General features: G+C 39.4%; 1 protein-coding gene and 1 pseudogene across 2 annotated transcripts in view; one reads left to right on the top strand and one right to left on the bottom strand.

Moving 5' to 3' along the window:
* Positions 1-2372: 2372 nt before the first annotated feature.
* Slain2 (SLAIN motif family member 2) overlaps positions 2373-20809 on the bottom strand; it is a 69622-nt gene continuing 51185 nt past the window's right edge. Inside the window, exons 7-9 of one of the 2 annotated variants that reach the window (XM_021653954.2) lie at positions 13881-13958; positions 6467-6782; positions 2373-5258 (exon numbers count right to left, since the gene is read on the bottom strand). In XM_021653954.2, the coding sequence (XP_021509629.2) occupies positions 5192-5258; positions 6467-6782; positions 13881-13958 (461 nt within the window). In that variant the 3' untranslated portion in view covers positions 2373-5191. The remainder of the gene's footprint in view (positions 5259-6466; positions 6783-13880; positions 13959-20809) is intronic. The other variant, XM_021653955.2, reaches the window with a different exon arrangement.
* LOC132653275 (U6 spliceosomal RNA) lies at positions 10136-10236 on the top strand (annotated as a pseudogene).

Here is a 20809-nt window from a genome sequence, read left to right as displayed (position 1 = left end):
TCACACCGACCATCTTAATTCTTTAATGACCTCTGCTGTTTCTTTTAAAAGTGTTTTTGGCTTATGAGCTGGGGAAGATGGCTCAGTCGGCAAAGTGCTTAGCTGCACAGGCTTGAGGACCTGAGTTCATGCGTATGTAAAAAACTGCAGCATGAGCTTGTAATCCTAGCACTGGGCAGGCAGAGACAGGAACATCGGAGGCCACCTAGTATGGTTCAATCAGCAAGCTCCAATTTAGCGAGAAGCCTCATCTCAAAAACCAAGATGGAGGGTGAAGGCACCAGACAAACAGACATTTTGTTGAACTACCTCTGTACTCAATACTGCCAATCCATGGCTGGGAACCTGAGCCAGGGTTAGATCAAGACTGAACAAGGGGCTCGGAAATACAGACATTAATATCAGATATTTGTACATCCTTTCTGAAACCATGTATGTCCCACCGGCAGTCTGCGTGACTCAAAGCAGACAGCGATTCCAGAGCAGAAAGTTAACTGTCAAGCACGACTGATCCAGGTCCACAGGCAGAAAGCAAAATCCTCAAATTTCCAAGGTGGACTTGAAGACCAATGGAAGTGACTGTCTTTTGTGATTGGCCATATTCTTCTAATTTCTGTAAGTGTTTATAAGGAAAGCTAGTCAGTGTTTCAACAACAAATGCCATGTATGTGATGACTGTCCCGGGAGACTATGTGTGCACAAACTAAGATGCACACCAAACTCTCCACAGCACGAGCCGTATCTTCTGTACAAGTGCAAGTGCACTCAGCATTTTAAATGAAAACGTTCTCATTTTAAAACGAAGACTTTCTACCCTTCAGCTTTGTGTTGTATAACCATGTTTGGTAAATGCTTCAGTATTGATTTCTGAATTGTAGAACTGTAGGCAATGTCTTCATACTGTTTTCTGTTTATTTCTTAAAGCAACAGGTATGTATCAAATAGTAAAATAGTAAACATTAAAAATAAAAAAAAATTGCTTTATATTGTGATCAATTTGCTTTGTTAACAATTGGCAATTATGCATATTGAGGACAGGGTATGTTTTGATGCATGTATATACTTTATAATAGAACATTTAACATATTTAAGGTTTTCTTGTGAGAATATTGAAAATAGCTTTAGTTATTTTGAGGTGTACATTACTGTTGACTATGAAATTCACTATGTGTGCCGAAAGCAGGATTTAGGCTCCCTTTGCTGTAATTTGACAAATGTTGACCACTATTTCCTAAGGTGACCTACAGCAGATGAGAATTGGTTTCAATCCCTACTTGGTTCATAGTTTTAAGTAACTTGTCGTAAATGCGGCTGTGAGCAGTCGGTCTTCAGCCCACCTAGACTTCTATTTAGGACTGGTCCGAATACAGTCAAGAGTACTCCTTCCCAGCACGTTGTCTTCTCCAGCATTTCCTGTCTTGTCTTTTTAGAGGCGGTATCACTGTCTGTAGTCCAGACAGCCCTGAACTCACAATTCCCCTGCTTCCGGAGGAGATGGGATGGCAGATATGCTATATACCAAGCAGTGATACAGTGAATAGATTTCAGAAGAGCCTCCATGTAGGAATTCCTATTGGAGACATACATGGCTTAGACAAACTTCTCATTCATAACTGACGTGAGTGACTGACAAATTATTTCAAGTGGTTCTTAAAGTCTTCAGCTGTCCTGGGAGAAGAACTCCTATGTGGGCGTCATTTTTCTGTGTCATCTGTAAGACAAACCGTAATGCAGGTGCGAGCATCTCCTACAGAACGAGTAGAACTCATTTTGAGCACAAGTCTTGGCTGTTCCATCCATGGAAGAGCCACAGGATCACCTACAATAAGCATGTGGCTTAAAAAATGCATGGGGTTGGGCTGGACAGATGGCTCAGCGGTTAAGAGCACGGCGACTAGGCCAGAGGTCCTGAGTTCAATCCCCAGCAACCACATGGTGACTCACAACCATCTATATTGGGATCTGGAGCCCTCTTCTGGTGTTCAGGTGTAGAACACTCATCTACAATAAACAAACAAACAAATAAATCTTTAGAAAATGCATGGAGTTTCCCTATTGGAAACTGCTCCTGTTTGTTTTACAGATACTCTTTCTAGCTACATATCAATTCAGAGCAGATGAAAAAGCTCCAAGAACAAACCAATGTGAAGTAAACTGCGATCACTCTAAATGATTCAAATATGAAACAAGGAGAGAGACTATAGTCCCCAACCCAGACTCCTAGTCAGGATCCGAAAGGACAGTAAGATTTGAGTCTGTGTGTTAAAAAACAAAAAACAAAAAACAGCGGAAAAATTTATTAAGACCAACTGTAGGTAATGTGGTTGGGATGAGAGAAGGAATCTTGCCTTATTCAGAAATTAATAAAACACTTGAAAGATGAATATAGATTTAATAATAAACATTATGGTCAGGCTGTTTATTAAGGAGGCAACCACATATTACAAGTTCAGCTATAGAAATGTTTGCAAATCAAACGTCATGTGATCTAAAAGGACCATGCATCATACTGTCAGAACTGGACACTGTACAGTGAGTTACGTCAATTTGAACACAGAGTCTAGATCATCCTAGAGTTATACAAACACCTGGGGCCACATATGTATTTAATTCTCTTTGCTTTCAAAAAAACTTTTTTATATCTATATAAAAGTGATGTTCTGAGATAATTTAAAAAAGTATCTGACAATTATGAATGGTCCCCAGTTTTACAAAATGTGATTTCCAGGATATGAAAACCGAGAAGAGCCAACTCTTCAGAGAGCTTTATACTATACAAACAAGTTTGTAGAAAAATGATCCAGCAAATGCTTGAGTTAAGAATATTTATATTTTTCCAATTCTTTACACTTTTATTAACACACTTACAAAAAATAACATCCAAACACTGAGAAAATTAAATAACTTTGGAAGCAGAGGTCATAGGTTCTGCTGACATATAAGTGACAATTCTGGGCTGTTGGCACAAAATAATCAACATTCATAACCCCTTACTACTATATATGGAACATAAGTTAAAATCATAGGCACTAGTTTATCAAATCCACATTTCTTCTGTACAACTAACCACAGCAAATCCTTAGATTTTCCCAAACAGAAAAACTGGCAAAACACAAAGGCTTTCTAGCAAAAAGGCAATTTTTCTCTTTAGGAAATTAAAAGCCAATGGTCTGTGGTAGTACAGCAGCAGGTAAAATAATATCACCAAACTCAGATCCAAAATACATTTTTAAACAAGTGATGAAATAGTTTAATTAAAAAAAAATAGATATTTTTCCGATGCAGCCATTTAAAAACAACGTTAAATAACCTGAATATTCCTTTTGAAACTGATTATCTAACTTAAAAAATTTAATAGATGGTTCATTAAAGTTCCTTTAAATTACTAAATTGCAGCATTTATTATTTTTGTGAACTGTTACACTGAACAGAGACCTGTTTGCTGTGTGCACATGTGATTCCACAGAGACAGCGGCAACTTTGTTACTTAGACACATGAGACACTCTCCACCACAGCACATGCTTCATCTTCCTCGGAAAAGCAACAGTTTCTAGTTCGTCATTATGGACAACTGTGACACCCTCCTTTCCCTCACACCCCTTCAAATGCAAAAACACAATGTCTTCCATTCTACACTAAGTTCCCGGCACTGGTGGCTGCTGGTGCTAGCTGGCTGAATGTCTCCCTGTTGGTCCACCGTCAGTCATGGCAGACTGGGTCTCTGTCATCATTACCTCGATGCTTTCCTGAGCAGGAAGCTTTCCTTCCCTTTCTCTCTGCATGTCTACTTCCAACTTACACACATCCTCTACTTACAGGAAGAGAGTTCAAATCCCTCCACCTTTACGTGACCCAAATGCCAAGATTTTAAAACAGTCCAGATTAAGTATTTAAAAAACAGACCTCATTATCAAAACTGAGAAGTCAGCTGGAATTACAGTTTGGTAATAATCCAATAAAACCGAAACAGCTGATTTCAAGGGGATATATATACACACACATATGCCATTAGAGAGCAAATATTTCGCAAATTACAGTCAGATGGTTTGATACCAAACAATGGAAACATTGATGTAAGGCAGAATCTAAGTCAAAGGGGACAGTATTTTGAAAAGATACTTCATACAGTTATTCAGTTTGAAGTGGACTGACTACCACATAATAGACCGTTATGCCACTTAGAGCAACAACACAACTGTCATCACCAGAGGTTTTGGTAGTTAGGTGCATAGATTTCCTCTCCTCTTGTGGTATGGTTTTATTCCAGGTTCTAAGTTCTGAGGTGTTAATTTTTGTCAAGAACAAAGACACATATTACTGTTCTCTCACATCAAAGGAGCCTGGTAATGGGAACAAGATCTTTTAGTTGTGGCAGAGAACAGCACGTGAGTAGGCTGGCTTCAACAGCAGAGGCCACCTTTCCTGAGCCAGGAGCTACAAAGTTCACAAAGATAGTGAGCCCTTTCGGCAATCAAAGCAAGCACACAGAAGTCTGAGATGTTGATGCAAGTCAGTGGGTGTGCACTGTGACACTAGCTGGACATGGTTATGTGTGAGCTATGTCTAAAACAAAAGATTTGAAACAATTATAATTTTCCCGTGAGCCTGCAAAAGTAATTTGTAAAACTTTCCTAAACACAGGTAGCATGTTTTAAGTCTTTAGCTTAGGTCTTTCCTTTCTCCCTTCCAATCTTTATAATTTACTGTACCCTGAAGGACTAATAAAACAATGTAATTAGTCAGAATATTAATTCTTGTTAACACAGTATTTATTGATACTATTTGTACAGTAAAATAGGTTGACCATGAGGTTTTGGATAGCCTGAATTCACCATCTTCCCATGTACAAAGGTTCTCTCTTTACAAATGGGCATTTCTCTTTGGCATCCATTAGGTATTTGCCCAGATATTGGCCTCTGTCAAATAATAAAAAATGAACCGTGTTTCTAGTGAGCAAAAGTAAGAGTGACTCCATGGAGAGTGATTGCATGATTACCAAACACATCCGATGCCACGTGTATTAAAGTGCTGCTTCATCGTCTCTGTCAGTTTGTGCTATTTAAGACAGAGAGGCTGGGAGTTTACAACCCCCGAGAGTCTCATCTGAAGAGTCTGCGTATAAAAGTTGGTTTCGGCTCGGTGAAGGGGTATCCATGAAGCTGTGGACTTGCGCGTTCTCATCTCTGCCGGTCAGTAACAGCCATCTTTCCAACTGTCATCTTTTATGCTACCATAGGTCTTAGGAGCTGGCAACGATCTGAAATAAAGGGATTTTATCATTTTTATGTCTCTATAAAATACTACCATACAATGCTACATGTCTTCATTATTTTTCAGGTGCCACAGCGTCCCACGAGGACTACTTCAGGGAACTACTAAGCCCTCTGCTCTAAACAACTATCAGAGCCATCTCTCCTTGCTCGGCGGTCTCACAGCTCTCAAGTGTTAGTACATACAAGATGAGTCCTCTAACTTTTTTTGTTAACGTGGCTGTGGAATTAAAACAAGAGGAAAGGAAGTTCCTCCAATCTACTGTTCTGTGAGGTGACATGATGAATGTGACAATGCAGGCTTGGTGTCACCACACCAGAGTGGCAGGGAGTGTGAGGGCACTGGGTAAAGAAAGGGGTTTGAAGTCAGACAAGCTTGTAACTGATAGTCTTTGGTCTTGCTCATTGTAAGTACTCAGGAAAGCTACTTAATTTGACTAAATTTCAATATATTCCTCTAAAAAATAGGAATACCTGTTACCATGAAATTAGACAAGGTAAGAAGTTATTTAACACAGTGCACAACACACAACCATTTTGTTCTTCTACCAAATCTGGACATGTGAAGTGTCTGTATTAAGATAAAGCACGTACATGCATACACAGTTTAAATACAAGATTGGAACTTCTTTTTTCAAGAAAACAAAGTTTAATCATGGCTGACATCTAAACTTACTGATGGTGCTAACTCTTCCTGAAGGGTAGAGACTGTGTGGGTGTGGCCGGTGACCTCCTGGGGATCAGAATCACTTCTAGACTAAACAACGAAATGGGGCTCAGAGTCTCTGCAGTAGAAGCTGGATTTATAAAAATTTATAAAAACTCTGCAGGTGAGTTGTAGCAATTTAAAAGAGCATCGACTCAGGGAGCACAGCCAGACCTTTCTCAAGCCCCTCACACTTTTAGTATGTTTATGGTTGTTCTCAAGATGAACTCCAGTGTCTTTAACAACCTTGTCCTAGGAGTTGCCTGAGATGCTTGCTGCATCATGTCGGGCACTGAAGAAGTTTAGTCTGAACCGAGGGGGAGTCTGTCCAAACGAAGACTTCTCCAAAGGAGGCCGCAATGCCTAAAGCTGCACTAGTGCAGCGGGACCCGCGGCCGTCTCCACGCTCACTGAATGCAGAGACGTGGCTGACTGCCGCCCACTCACTCTCCAAGGCTCAAGTGCGCTGAGCACAACATTTATACTTACCTGCGAACAGGCTGTGCAAGCTTGCTGCGAGGCACTGGTATGCCCCCCGCAGAAGGGGCACTCGGGCGGGGCAGGCCGCTCCTCATTGCAGCCGTCCCTGCAGGTCTGGTGAGGGTGGTGCTGTTGATATTGCTGGAAGGGTTTGCGGGGACTGTGCTCTGCACCACGGGAGGCCCAGGTGAGGAGGTGGTCTGTGTGAACTGTGTAGTTTCTTGGCTACCAGAACCAGAGCCATGGTTGCTAAATGCTTTCACTGGTTGCCGCAAAGCCAATGGCGATGGTGCTGCGGGGGAGCGGAACTTGCCTGGAGAAGGTACTGCATGCAGAAGAGCAAAGGAAAACCAGTGTCTTCAGAGGAACCGAGGCCCAGTGAAACCACCGGTCTGTTACTCATGATGGAACACTACAATACCCATATGCTGAGCTTCACAGAAAGGATTTTTCTGGGCTAACAGAAAAAGGATAGCTCACAGGATTACAACTGTCCCTGGCCAGGAAAACTTGGGTCTCACAAAAGGAAAGGGGGATGGGCCACAGCACCTCAGGGACTGGCAAGATAGCTCAGTGGTTAAAGGTGCTTGTCACAAATACCTAGAAGCCCAGGTCCAACCCAAGAAATCCACATGAAGGCAGGACTTGACAACATTGTCCTTTGACTCCCACATATATTGTCGCATGCAACACAGCCCCACCACACCATTGCCTGCACGTGCACACGTAACAGTAATAAATAACTCGAGTCACTGTCTCACTGTGGCTAGGAAGTAGGGCCATTATTAGAGGTAAAATAGTTGGGTATCCATGTGAACAGAAATCAATGACTGCAGCCTCAAAGCCACATATTACAGGATAACTAGAACCGAAGAATCAACAGTTACTATTATTTTAAAGATGACTGGGTGGGTAATGGTGTTTGACAACACACATAACAAGCTGAACTGGATCCCTGGAACCCACGGCAAAATGAGAGAAAGAATTCCTGAAAGTTGTCCCGACACACATATATATGCAATATAGGAGCATATCAAAAGGTCTATTAAGGCAGAGAATGCCAAGTCTACTAAGAAAAATATGCTTATATTAAAACAAATGCCAGATAAAGAAAAATATAGTGTGTATTGCTAAGTGAAGACAAAATTCAAACACATTTTATTATTGCAACAGACCTCTTCGAGACTAATTCAGATTCTTGGAGTACACACTCAATGTTTTCTGCTTCTTCATGTTTGAAGACAAGTTTTAAATGTTTGTCTGAAAAGGTTTTAGTTTCCTCAGAGGGCCATGGATAGCAATGCACAACTCAACTATAACCTTAACATGCTTTATCAAAGACCGAACCTTGGGGATAAAGCAGGGTGTGTGTGGACCTGAAAGCTAACCGTTCTCAGTTCTTAAGTCTCAGTACAAACGGAGAGAACACTTGGGCCACAGACCGGGTCATTCTACACTATTCTGTTTTCTCCTCTCCTGTCAATCCATCCGTAAGACAGAGGCACAGTAAGCTCTACAGTAAGGGGAGGAGAGGAGGGACGTGGTTAATTCTGATGATCAACCTCACTGGGCTGATGTGCTTGTTAATGAAGCAGACTGCTAGTGTGTGAGTGTTTCCACAGAGGATCAAACAAGGACAGCTCTGAATGTAGGTGGAAAAACTCACAGAAGGCGCAGTGTGTGTGTGTGTCGAAGCAGGACACAACGGGGACAAACTGGATGGGATAAAAGGAAAAGGAAGAAACTAGCTAACACAAGCACTTTTTCTCTTGGCTTCTGGCCCCCCAGTGTGAGCTGCTCTGCTCTGTCACACCTTTCCAGTCAGGCCAACACTGACCAGAAGCTGCAAGGTGAAGAACCAGAGAAGCCAGCCTGAAGCCAGCTTAAGTAGAGCTGAGGAATCAGCCTGCTACTAGATTCCTAAGACAGGATGGGTTCACAAAACATTTCAAAAGTACTTAACCATTAAGTACAGTGATTTCTGCAAGAAGGGTGCTTGGAATGTTAGGTCTACCAGTCTGAAATGAATCCCTTCTGAAGCTCTCTGGCTTTTTTTCTGTTCTAAACACACTGGTGGACTGTGGATTAGAGAGGGTACCCCAGGCAGAGCTAATTTGTCTTGATGAGCAGAGAAGACAAAATCAGAAACGACTGTTTTAGAGGCCAGAGCTGCTCAGAAGCCCTTCAGGACTTAGCCTAAGGAGCGGGTGGAACCTATGGCTAAGCACTGGGCTGAGTACACGCGGAGTGAATTCCATGCCTGCGCACAAGGACTGCAGCACGGCAAACAGAACAGCTGGCAAAACTCGCACAAAACTGCTGTGATTCTGAGTCTCAACCAGCCACTGGAGAGTCCCTGCCAAACCAACATGTCAAAGTAGCGGGAGGTACTCTACGAGGAGCAAGTTTTAACTGGGGGGCAGGGAGGGAAGGAAACCCATAGGGGCAGGCCACCGAACCCTGGAGGAAAAAAATATCCAAAATCTGCTCTAACAAAGCTTATAAAAAGTCTTCTGAATAGATGTGTCCACAACCTACTGTCCTGTGGGCAAATAGACGGTTTTGTAAATAAGGTTACATTAGAACATACCCATTCATTTAGACATAATCCATGGCTGCCTTTCAAGTATAGCATGTGGTTTAGAAGCTGGAATAAAGACCACATGGCCACAAACCTAAAATAGTTACTGTCTGGTCTTTGAGAAAATAATCGATCCCTGCTATATAGGCTTAAATTGATTTGTGAGAAATATAATTACTTAATATAATAATGTCCAACAATATTTAAAAGATTAACAATATCCGTCACAGAACAATGTAAACCCAGCAAGTAGCAAAACACAGAGGAGCAAGGAAACAGTAACATAGGCCAGGAAGTACCTGGTCAAGAGGAACAGTGACCACTGAACTAGCAGGAAAGGACTTTACAAGGACTCTTAACATAGGCTCAAAGATACACATAGTTTAAATGTAATGAGGAGAGAAATATATTTTCAGGAAAGCGCATTTTTAAAGATGAAGAACTTATATCCAAAATACTAAATTCTGCTACATGATTACAGCAGCATAGATGCTGGAGAAGAGGCAGTTTTAACACTAAGAATGATAAACGCAAAGCACAGAGAGCAGTAAGAAGACTCATAAAAGAGCAAAGGCCCCAGTGAACCATAGGCGGTATTAACATCTTTTAAAATATGCATCCGAGTCCCAGAATTGGGGAGAGACTGTATGTATGAACAAGGCCATTTAATAGAAACTATAAACTCATTCACAGAACCAGGATGAGGGGGAGGCTAAGTCTGACGATCTGTGTTTCATCCCTGGAACCCAGAGTTCAAGAACAACACTGACTTCCTAGTTTCCTCTGCCTGCACACTCATGCATGTAAATGATAAAATAAAGTGGAAAAAAACAAGCAAACAACACCCCCTACACCTCCCTAAGGAGGGCAAAGCAAGAAAAAGAAGGGATCCCACAGTCAAATTTGTGAGGACTAACGAATAACTTTTTACTCGTATTTTCCTCTTACATAATGTATCCTTAATTACAGTTTCTCCTCCCTCTACTCTTCCCAGTTCCTCACCACCTTTACTCCCATTTGGATCCACTCCCTTTCTGTCTCTTAGTAGAAAAAAAAAACAAAAAACAAAACAAAACAAAACAAAAAAACAGGCTTCTGTGATCACTTTGGTAGCACACACACTAAAATTGGAATATAGAGATTAACACGGTCCCTGAGAAAGGATGACACACAAATTCATGAAGCATTCCATATTTTTCTTCAGAACAATAATAAAATGGAACTCTTTAAAAAGAAAAGAAAAAAGAACAAGCTTCTAAAGAATAGTAAAAATATAACAAAATAAAATATATTTTATAAAATAAAACTATCATATTGGACAAGACAAACGAAAAAAAAAGTGGCTAATATCCACTCATAAGTGAGTATAAACCATATGTGTCTTCTGCTTCTGGGATAACTCACTCAGGATGAACTTTTCTAGTTCCATCCATTTGCCTGCAAATTTCATGATTTCCTTGTTCTTAATTGCTGAGTAGTCTTCCATTGTGTAAATGTACCATAATTTCTGTACCCATTACTTGGCTGAGGGACATCTGGGTTGTTTCCAGATTCTGGCTATGATGAACAAAGCTGCTATGAACATACTTGAGCAAATGTCCTTGTTGTATGGTTGAGCACACAGCCATACCACCCTGAATGTGCCTGATCTCGGAAGCTAAGCAGGGTCATTAGTACTTGGATGGGAGACACTTGCTGTTCTTGCAGAGGATCCGAGTTCAGTTCCCAGGCCCAACCTGGCAATTTACAACTGTCTTTAGCTTCAGTTCTAATATATCCGGAACCCTCTTTGGGCTTTCATAGGTACCAGGTATGCACATAGTGTGCATACATACATGTAGGCAAATCATCCATATACATAAAATAAAAACTTAAAAAAGAGAGAAGGGCTGGAGAGATGGCTCAGTGGGTAAGAGAACTGGCTGCTCTCCGAGAGAGGACATGGGTTCAGTTCCCAGCACCCACATGGTGGCTCATAGCCATATAGCCCCAAAGGATCCAGCATCCTTTTCTGGATGCTCTCTACCACTGAGCTACACGCCCAGCCCTTGGTGTAGGACAGGATCTCACTGTATATTCAGGCTAGCCTTTAACTCACATCCTTCTGCCACCTTCCAAGTGTCGAGGTTACAGGCGTATAGACCACATGTAGCTAAGAGGTGCAACAACAACTCCCATGCCACAACACCACAACACAGGAAAGCTTGGAGTACTAAGATGAGAACCAAACAAGAAAACCCCACAAAATACACTCAGACGACCTCTTTACCAGCTCCCAGTACCCAACCGAAGACTGGAAATCCTTGGACAGTAGGTAGTTCGCAGTTTGAGAGCTTGGCCTCACAAAATAATGTAACTTCTTTAGAAATTTGGTCAAAAGGAATGGTCTTTTAAAACTAATAAGCAGAAGACTAAATGTAAAGTCACACAAAGCAATAAGTATTTTTGAAGTATCTAATATATTTCATCCCACTTTAAAGAGCACAATATTTTCCTGTTCACTTGTAACTTTGTACCGTTGGAAATCCCCACCCACTTCTTTCTTTCTTTCTACTCCTCATCTGTGATACACAATATTTCACTTACTACAAGATAATTTTGAGAATGCATTATTAGCAAGATGATTAAAATATTCATCCATGTGTCTGGTTCACTATATATAACACAATAGCCTTAAGGTCCATCCATATTGCCACAAATCATCCTTTTAAAGGGCTGCATGATATTGCATTGTGGCCACATTTTGACATATCCAAACATCCAAGCATCCATATCCATATCCACTGAGGACATTCGGGCTGATTTCAAAACTTAGCTCTTATAAATAGTACTTCAATAAGGATGGAGATTCTTGGTCCCAAACTATTCAGTTTCCCCTTTCTTGTGTATCTTTGTTATTTCTAGTAATATGTGTGTTTCATTGATTTGAGCCAACAGTTTTCCATTTTCTATAAAATGTTTCTTTCTTGTTTTCAGCTTACTGTGTTTATCTGTGTGTAGGTATGCATGTATGTGTGTACCTGTGGATGCCAGAAGAATGTATCAGATCTCAAGAGTTGGGAGTAACAGGTGGTTGTGAGCTATCTGAATGGATGCTGGGAACTGAGTTTAGGTCTTCTGGAAGACCAACCAGCAAGTGCTGTACATTTGCAAGTGCTGTACATTTGCAAGCGCTGTCTCCAGCCATCAGTTTTAGGTTTCATGTACTAGCTTTTTCAGAGATTGAATGTGATTTAACTTTCTTGCTGTTCCTTACCTTAACCTCCTAAGAGTCCCCCTTCTTCCAATAAAGTTATATTGTAATTGTTTCTTAAATCTGAGTTGTGTTTATGTTATCATGATGTAAGTATTGTTCACTGCAGCACCAAAAAATGGATTATAGATATGCTTCACTTCCTTTTTTGGGTAAACTTTTAGATAATAAGATCCCTTTCTATAAACCCAAACTATCTCCTCATTCTAAAGAACAAGCCCTATGCAATGTGCTATTCCTGACTACGGTATCAAGGCAGGTATGCGAGCATCTAGCAGTTAGTCCATCGGCATTCCCCCTATGCTACTGTTTGACTAGTCTCTTTCCTACAGATTCTAGTCTTGAAAATGAATTGTTACAACCACACACCAAATCACCGCTAACACACTCAAACATGTTAAAAGGTATATATGCTGGAGGGATGGCTAAATGGACTGGAGATGGCTCAGTAGTTAAGAGTATGTTAACTCTTCCAAAGGTCTTGAGTGCAACCCAGCGACAGGGCAGCTCCCGATTCGGTTCCCTCTTCTGGTGTGCAGGCACAGATGCAGACAAAGCACTTGTACACACGCATAAATAAGTCTCTAGGAAAAGAGCTAGGACTTACGTATGAGGGGAACATGCGATACCTGTCTCTAACAGCCCGGTGGGGCACGCCTTTAATCCCAGCACCTGGGAGGCGGGGGCAGGGGGATTGCTGTGAGTTCAGGCCAGCCTGCTCTACAACAGCTAGTTCCAGGACCGAGAAAACCTGTCTTGAAAACCAAAAAAAAAAACAAAACAAAAAAAAAAAAAAACAAAAAACAAAAACAAAACAGCCCCCCCCAAAAAAACAAAAAAAACAAAAACAAAACAAAAGGTGTTTTGTACCTATACTAACCACTCTTTTTTTTTTCCATAAATAATCATCAAAATTTCTCTTTCCTCTTTTTCTTACTCTTATGAGGGGATATCTTTTTCCTCATTGCTTCTGTTTGGTCTACCCCATTCTCTGAGTCACCTGTTCATTCTCAGGACTGCTAGTCTACCCTATGCCACCGCTTCTCTCAAGTCTTCTGTCTTCCACCCACCGATACACCCCACCTTTTGGAAACAACACTACCTAGACTTAGTACCCAAGCTTCATATATTTTTTAGCACTTGGCTCTGACCAAAGCTACCACTGTAGCAAGTGTTCCAAAAGTAGCCAGTGAGGATGAAGAATTGCATCTTCACTCAGCACTATTGCAAAAGTGTTCCACTTATGCCACAGATGAGCAAACAATACTTGAGGGAAACATTAATAGAATATGTAACATTTTGAATACCTATTTGTCCAATTTTCATTAATTCTAAATAATCTTTGGTTTTAGATTAGTAGGGAAAATGATAAATTATCATTTTCAGAAAAATTCAATACATACCTCTGAAGAAAATAGGTTTCTGCTGGAATTATCTATACTATAGGGAATTAATCTGCATTATTTTATTAAGGGGAAAAAACACCTTGAAATGTGACCTACAGGGATCACTGACTCAGAAATCCAGAAGGTGCAGGATTTATCTACACCACTTGCTGAACTTTCAGCTCCAGGAGAGGCTGTAATTACCTCTTTTTGTAGATGAAGGTGGAAGCAGCTGTTTGGCTTTGAGGGAAGAACGAGGCAAACTTTTCAGCCTTTGAGAAGCTGTTGAAAAACAAGGAAGTGTAATATTTTCTGGGAAGTATGAGGTACAGGCTACACCTTCTGTAAACTTGAACACTTAATAGAGATTTATAAGTCATCAAGGACTAGAAAATCATGAGGTGAAACGTTAGAATTCTAGAAGCGCAGGAATTTTAAAGTGATGCTTCGTGCATTAAGTTGCAAAAGAAAAGGGGTAGAAATCTTAGTGCCATTGCATATTTTTAGAACTAGTTTTTTTTTTTGTAGGCAAAAAAAAACCCTCTAATATGTCAATTGGCTGGAATATCAAAGAGAAAAGAAGCCACCAGCAAACATGCTATAGAAGCAAAGAATACAAACACAAGGATAAAAGATGAACAAAGCACACAGAATAGGAAATTAACACAGTACTTATTTGATGCAAAAAAAAAAAAAAAGCACATTTTGGCAAAGCAATTATTGCTTGATGAATTGTTCCAAAATCAAATAGTAATTTCCATTCTCAAAAAGGAGAAGAAAACTCAGAACCAGACAAGTTCTATCACAACCTGGCAGTTTTAACATGTTCAATGTTATCTTGCTATAAAATCCAACTCATTTGTACCTGAGAACTGTGTCTGGTCTGTGGATGTATGCATTGTGCGTGCGTGCGTGTGTGTGTGTGTGTGTGTGTGTGTGTGTGTGCATGTGCACATGTGTTGAGGGGGTCTAGATGAGTTAGGACATTTGTTTTGTTAAAGTCACCCTCAAACTTGCATTCTATTAACTGCACTAAAACTTCTGAAACTGCCATATAAGACAGCCCAGAGCTGCCCAGAGGGAAGCAGTGCCAACTACTACAAAGCAGACCACAGACCACCCATAGAGAGGGCCTCGACCCCCTGCTCAGCTGTAGCCCACAGACAGCTCAGTCTCCACCTGGGTTCTCTAGTAGGAGAAGAAGAGACAGTCTCTGACAAGAACTTGGTTGCCTGCTCCTTGATCATTTCTCCCTGGTGGGGTGACCTAGCCAGCCCACAGATAAAGAGGATCCAGGCAGTCCTGATGAGACCTGATAGGCTAGGGAGACAGTAGGGGAGGAGGACTTCCCCTATCAGTGACTAGGAGAGAGGGATAGAGGAGGAAAAGAGAAGGAGGATGGGACCAGGAGATGAGGGAGGGCCTACAACTGGAATACAAAGTGAATAAATTGTAAATAATAATAAAAATAAAATAAAACCTTTGTTATCCTGAAAAAACACAACCATAACACAGAGTTACTCTGTTCCAGGGGCCTCCTAGCAGCCCCTTTACAGTCACCTACTGAAGTAGCTCTAAACTGCCATTCAACTAGTCAGAAAAATAAGGCTTTCTACACTTTTAGGAACTGTGTCCAAAAGAATAAAATTCAAACATAACAAAAACACCAAGGTTCTATCCCTATAAATCTGTCTATGTAGGGCATAAAAAGGATCTTCCCATGGTAAAAGGATACTGGACGTATGATCAGAAAGAAAGGAAGAATTAATGTTATCTCTGTCAAAGCCAAAGCACTCCGATGTCCTCACTGAGACAAGCAATTATTATTTTTTTATTTTTTAAAAAGATTCATTATTTATACAGTATTCTGCCTGCATTATGCCTACACGTCACAAGAGGGCACCAGATCTCATTATAGATGGTGATAAGCCACCATGTGCTTGCTAGGAATTGGACTCAGGACCTTTAGAAGAACAGCCAGTGCTCTGGAGCCATCTCTCCAGCCCTGAGACAAGCAACTTTTAAATCAGGAACTGTACCTGACTTCTAAATTTCCAGCAGTCCACACCTTTCTGTAGCAACAGAGTGTTTAATGCCAATGTAACACAAACACAGTCAGGCAAATAAGCAAACACTTCTCCAGACTTGGAAAGATATTGTTACTTTATACCTGAACACAAAACTATAGGCTACTATTATCAAATGCTACTCATCTATATATTTGTCCACATATTCTCTGACATCCATCCATCCATCCATCCATCCATCCATCCATCCATCCATATCTTCATTTATTCAAACAGGGAAGTATTACAGGTACCTCTTTTGGATAAAACAGGCTCAGCAGCCCACTATGAACTTTTCTTATTCTTATTCGGGAAAGGGGAGAATGAAAATAAAGTAGCAAAATATATAGCCATCCAGATAGTGATGGCTGCTAGGCAGGAAAGTAAGTAGGAAAGGAAGAGGAGGTGACTGGAGTTGCAGTTATACACAGGGTAATCCATAAAGATTTCCTGAAGATGACATCTGCTCGCAGATCAAAGGAAGAGTAGGAGAAAACCATGTGGGTCTCTGGAGAAGGCTTTCCAGATGGAGGAAGAAGCAACAGTAGAGAACTCTGAGATTGGGGACATCAAGTGTTTAAAAACAGTAGTGGGCTCGGGTATAAAACAAAAGAAAAGCAAATGACCATATGTTGGCAAGCTTTAAGCCATTCTTAAAAAAATTATTATAATTTTTATCTATGCACAGCACATAAGGCATGACATGGTATATGTACATCAGAGAACAACTTGCAGGGATCATTTCTCTTTCTACCATGTGGGTCCCAGTGTTACTGAGGAGAGGTTCTCAGGACTCCAGGCTGAGTCTGATGTCTCTCCTCTGCTTCCATAGCAGCTCTGGCTTACCATCCTTGACTATGGGAAGATACAGTCTATCTTATATATAAATCCTTAGAGCTAGGACTGTCACATCTATTCAATCATTTCTATTAAATAATTAACACACAAGTGACTGACAAGTATACAAATTGCACAGACTTAAATTCCTATTATTTATCCTGTTAAACAAATTATACTTATTTCAGTCAAAGCTTTACAAAACTGTGGCCAAAATAAGTGGTTCTTAAACTTGCATATTTCTAAAAATCAACTGAGACACTTAAAACATGAGAGTCTAGGCCTCCACTCTAAAATGTAATCAATGCCAAGCGTTAAAGACCTCAAGTCACCATGCTTATAAAATCTTTTTGAGTCAGGTAACAATACAGTACTACTTATTAAACTGATGGTCTTTAAATATTTTACTAGTCTTTATTAGTCAATTATATAATTATTGCATGTAATATGATTTATTTTAATTCATGTTTCAAAATAATGCAAAACTGGAGAATGACCATTAGTGCTTTGGTAGTAGGCAAAGCCTCGAGGAGCTTCCTTCCTGGTAGACCTCAGGACACCAGCTTCACAAAGGTTACTAGATACTTTTGAGGGGGTAGTGGAGCAGAGCATGTTATTGGTCCTATATAGGTCTTCTCTGGGCCATATGTCTCCCATGTAAAACTATTTCTGTATGGGGCAAATTATCTATGGTTCAGTCTCAAATCATGCCCCAAAAGAGCCATTCACAACGGTTTTGCAAGAGGCCTAAGCATGTGAATCAGGCCAGAAGTGGCCTCCAGACAGTAGCGGGAGGTACCGGGAGAAGGAGCAAGTTTGGTCTTAGTTGTGTTGCACTCCAGCTATGCGGGCCTGCATAATTCATTTATTACATGGACCTCTGCTCTAAATGTGTATTTGTGAAGCTCAAATGTGGTAATTCATGTAAAAATACCTTAGGCATTATAAAACCGTAATCAAACTTTAGATTAAAAAAAAACTAAACATTAAACTATTTGGAGGTTTTCATCTATTTCTTTTCCACACTTAAGCCAGTAATTCCCACATTTTCTGAAAACTAAACTTAAACCCATACTTTAGTAATGTCAGAAAACAGGTTATCATCCTTCTGAAAAATTCTCTCTTTAATAAACACCTCCCCTTTTTGTTGAAAAAACTGCTCTGGTTTCACGAATGCTCTGGTTTTCTTAAACTTTTCAAGTTACTCATATTTTACAAATATAAAAGTCGAATATATTAGCACTGTCATGATCCTCATACTTGAATGCCAGCATCCACAATAATGCAGCCATAGCAAATAAGCATATAAAAAGAGTGACTGGCATAGTGACAAGGCAAGGAAGTGACCCAGTGGTAGAAACCAGCAGCCTGGCAAAGTTAGCTTCATGCAGGGCAGCAAGTGAGACCAAAGCTTTACCATTCATAGCTGAACAAAGAATTACTCAAAACAAAATGAACATTAGACTAAGAACTTAAGTTTATAGTAAAACAATAAATACATTCACGATATAAAATACATAAAGTTGCTATTATATTTTTACACATATGTTTATATCTACTTTGCAAGTATGTATCAGAGTAAAATCAAAACTGTTATATAACTATATAAATAACATAATTACGTATTTTTTAGCTATCAAAACTAGATAACTGTGATGTATAAACTTAAAACAAAAATCTCTATTTTTATACAGCATACTTAAAATTAAATTTTAAGCTTGTTAATATTTTGGATTTTTTATTTTCCAATTACATTTGTGCATTGCTTTTGTGGGCATTTTTAATTATAGGTAAGTTGTTACTATAGCTAAGGATGTAAGAAAGAACAAGTAAATGCATTTTTAAAAGGATGATAGTGCAATCTGTTTATACAATTTTTACCAATGCTGAAGTGCAACTTTGCAAAAATGAGCATATATTTTCCACATAATAAAACCAGTAACTGAAAAGCGATTATGTTTTTCCTATACATTTTCTTCAATTATCAACTACTATGAAGGAAAAATAATTCTAGAAGAATAATGATGGCTGTATAATGACAATTCTGCTGCTAGAGAAGGCAGGTAATTATAAAAGATTTTAATATCATGTTCTATATTTGTTAATAGATCTTTTATTTCAGTCCTAGGTTCCCAATCTGTGTGCCAAGTACAAATGTTGTTTTCCCTCTGTAGTGATGCTATAAAGGCATAGCTATATTGCTTGTGAGGATAAGGACTCCCTAATTTCATGTCACATTAACACTGTAGGTTGCTTTTGGTACAAAGTATTTGAGGGGGAAGCCCTCAGAAACAACGTATCTTCAAGTGTCAAGTTAACTTGTGGGTTTAAAGACATGAAACCTAGCACTCTTTACCTCAGATATAACAGAGTTCAAATTCTACCTTTCAATTCATTTTTAAACTTTTATGAATTCATGTTTCTAATAACAACGATTACCTCTCTCTCTTTTGTTTTGTTTTTGGAGACAGGGTTTCTCTGTGTAGCCCTGGCTCCCTTGGACTTGATTTGTAGAGTGGGGCACCCTTGAACTCACAGAGATCTGCCTGCTTCTACCTCCCAAGTGCTGGGGTGAAAGGCATGTGCCACCATCCCCATTTCCGGCTAGTAATAATTATCTTAACACTTTTTTTTTTTTTAAGTATCAAAGTCTTCAGTAAGTAGAATATAAAATTCAAGTTTATCTTGTACAGAAATCATTTAGCATATGCCCTGTAGAATAGGGTATGTAAAACTTTTTTTTTCCTTTATGGTTTTTTGAGATAGAGTTTCTCTGCGTAGGCTTGGCTGTCCTGGACTCACTTTGTAGATGCGGTTGGCCTCTGCCTTCCCGAGTGCTAGGATTACAGGTGTGCAACACCAGGCCCAGGCAAGGTATATAACTCTTAGTAACAATTTTCCACAGTGCTTTAAATTGATTCAAACTTAAAAAAAAAAAAGAAAACAAAGAAAGAAATATTTTTGTATGATCTTTATATGTTGGTAATAAACTATGGATGTGATAAATCTCTATAGTGACTTCACATTCTGGAGCTGAACCAACACAGTTTGAACACTAACCTGTCACTTATTAAGATGTATAGTCACAGGTAAGTTATTTATATATTATATAGAAGTAATACCAATAGTTTGTTTTAGATTGGCTTGTTTTTAACTTATTTATTATTTTTGTATGGCTATTTGCTTGCACCTGTGTACACATGCATATTTAGTGCTCACGGAGGCCAGAAGTGCATTACAGATGGTTGTGAGCAGTCATGTGGATGCTGGAAATTTAAGAGGACTCAGTGCTCTTAGCTGAAAAGCCATCTCTCTAGACCCTCTTTCACGGCTTTGATTATATACTCATGCCTACCTTAGTTTGTAAGCAGCAAATGTTTCAAACCACAGCCCTTTATGCACTGCACACAGTGATATTTGCTGGAATATAATTTTATTTGTTAAGAATTTATGTGGTTGTGCTGTGACAGCTGTCACTTGTGTACAATCATTACTGCTTTTGTTAATGCTCTATGAAAAAGTTGCTTGGGATTTACATTTTAGGTTCCAGTGCTATTTCCTCCCCCAAATCTCATTTTTAATGTAAAATACTAGTGATTTATATCTTTCAAGGAATCTGTCATGCTAGTGCAGAGAGAAATGCCTTGTCACAATACTTCTTGTCAAAAATAAAGACAAACATTATAAATAAAGATTCTAAAAAATTACTCTATGAAGACCTGTCAGATTCATGGGTTAGTATTCATCCAGTCACCAAAAATAAAAATTACAGTCACCATGCATCCAGGCCTCTCTCTATAGACCAGGATGGCTTTGAACTCACAGAGATCTGCCTGCTCTGCCCTTGACTGCTGGGGCTAAAGGCTTGAACTATCATACCAATACTCAACTTCATTTACTCTATTTTTTAGTTCAGATTTAACTCAATAATTAATTCCCAAAACAACTTAAATAAAGAAATGTTGATTAATTCTTAAAAAGTGATGGTTTTGGTAATTTATCACCTCAAATTTTAATTTATATTACAAGTCAAATTAGAAACATGAATTAATCTGACATCTACACTGATTAAATACTATATTATTTACAAATACATCTCTGGTAGATATAGAGATTAATCAAATAAAAACTTCATATGGACAGTGAATTTAAGTGAATTTACATAAATCCTTATAAAAATACTTCTTTTGTTTTGCAGAGAAAAGCTACAAGTTCAGTTCTGTTATAGAT

Source organism: Meriones unguiculatus, chromosome 3 (genome assembly GCF_030254825.1).
Source record: "Meriones unguiculatus strain TT.TT164.6M chromosome 3, Bangor_MerUng_6.1, whole genome shotgun sequence".
NCBI lineage: Eukaryota > Metazoa > Chordata > Mammalia > Rodentia > Muridae > Meriones > Meriones unguiculatus.
The sequence above is the reverse complement of the archived record's forward strand: the minus strand, read 5'-3'. Positions and strand labels throughout refer to the sequence as shown.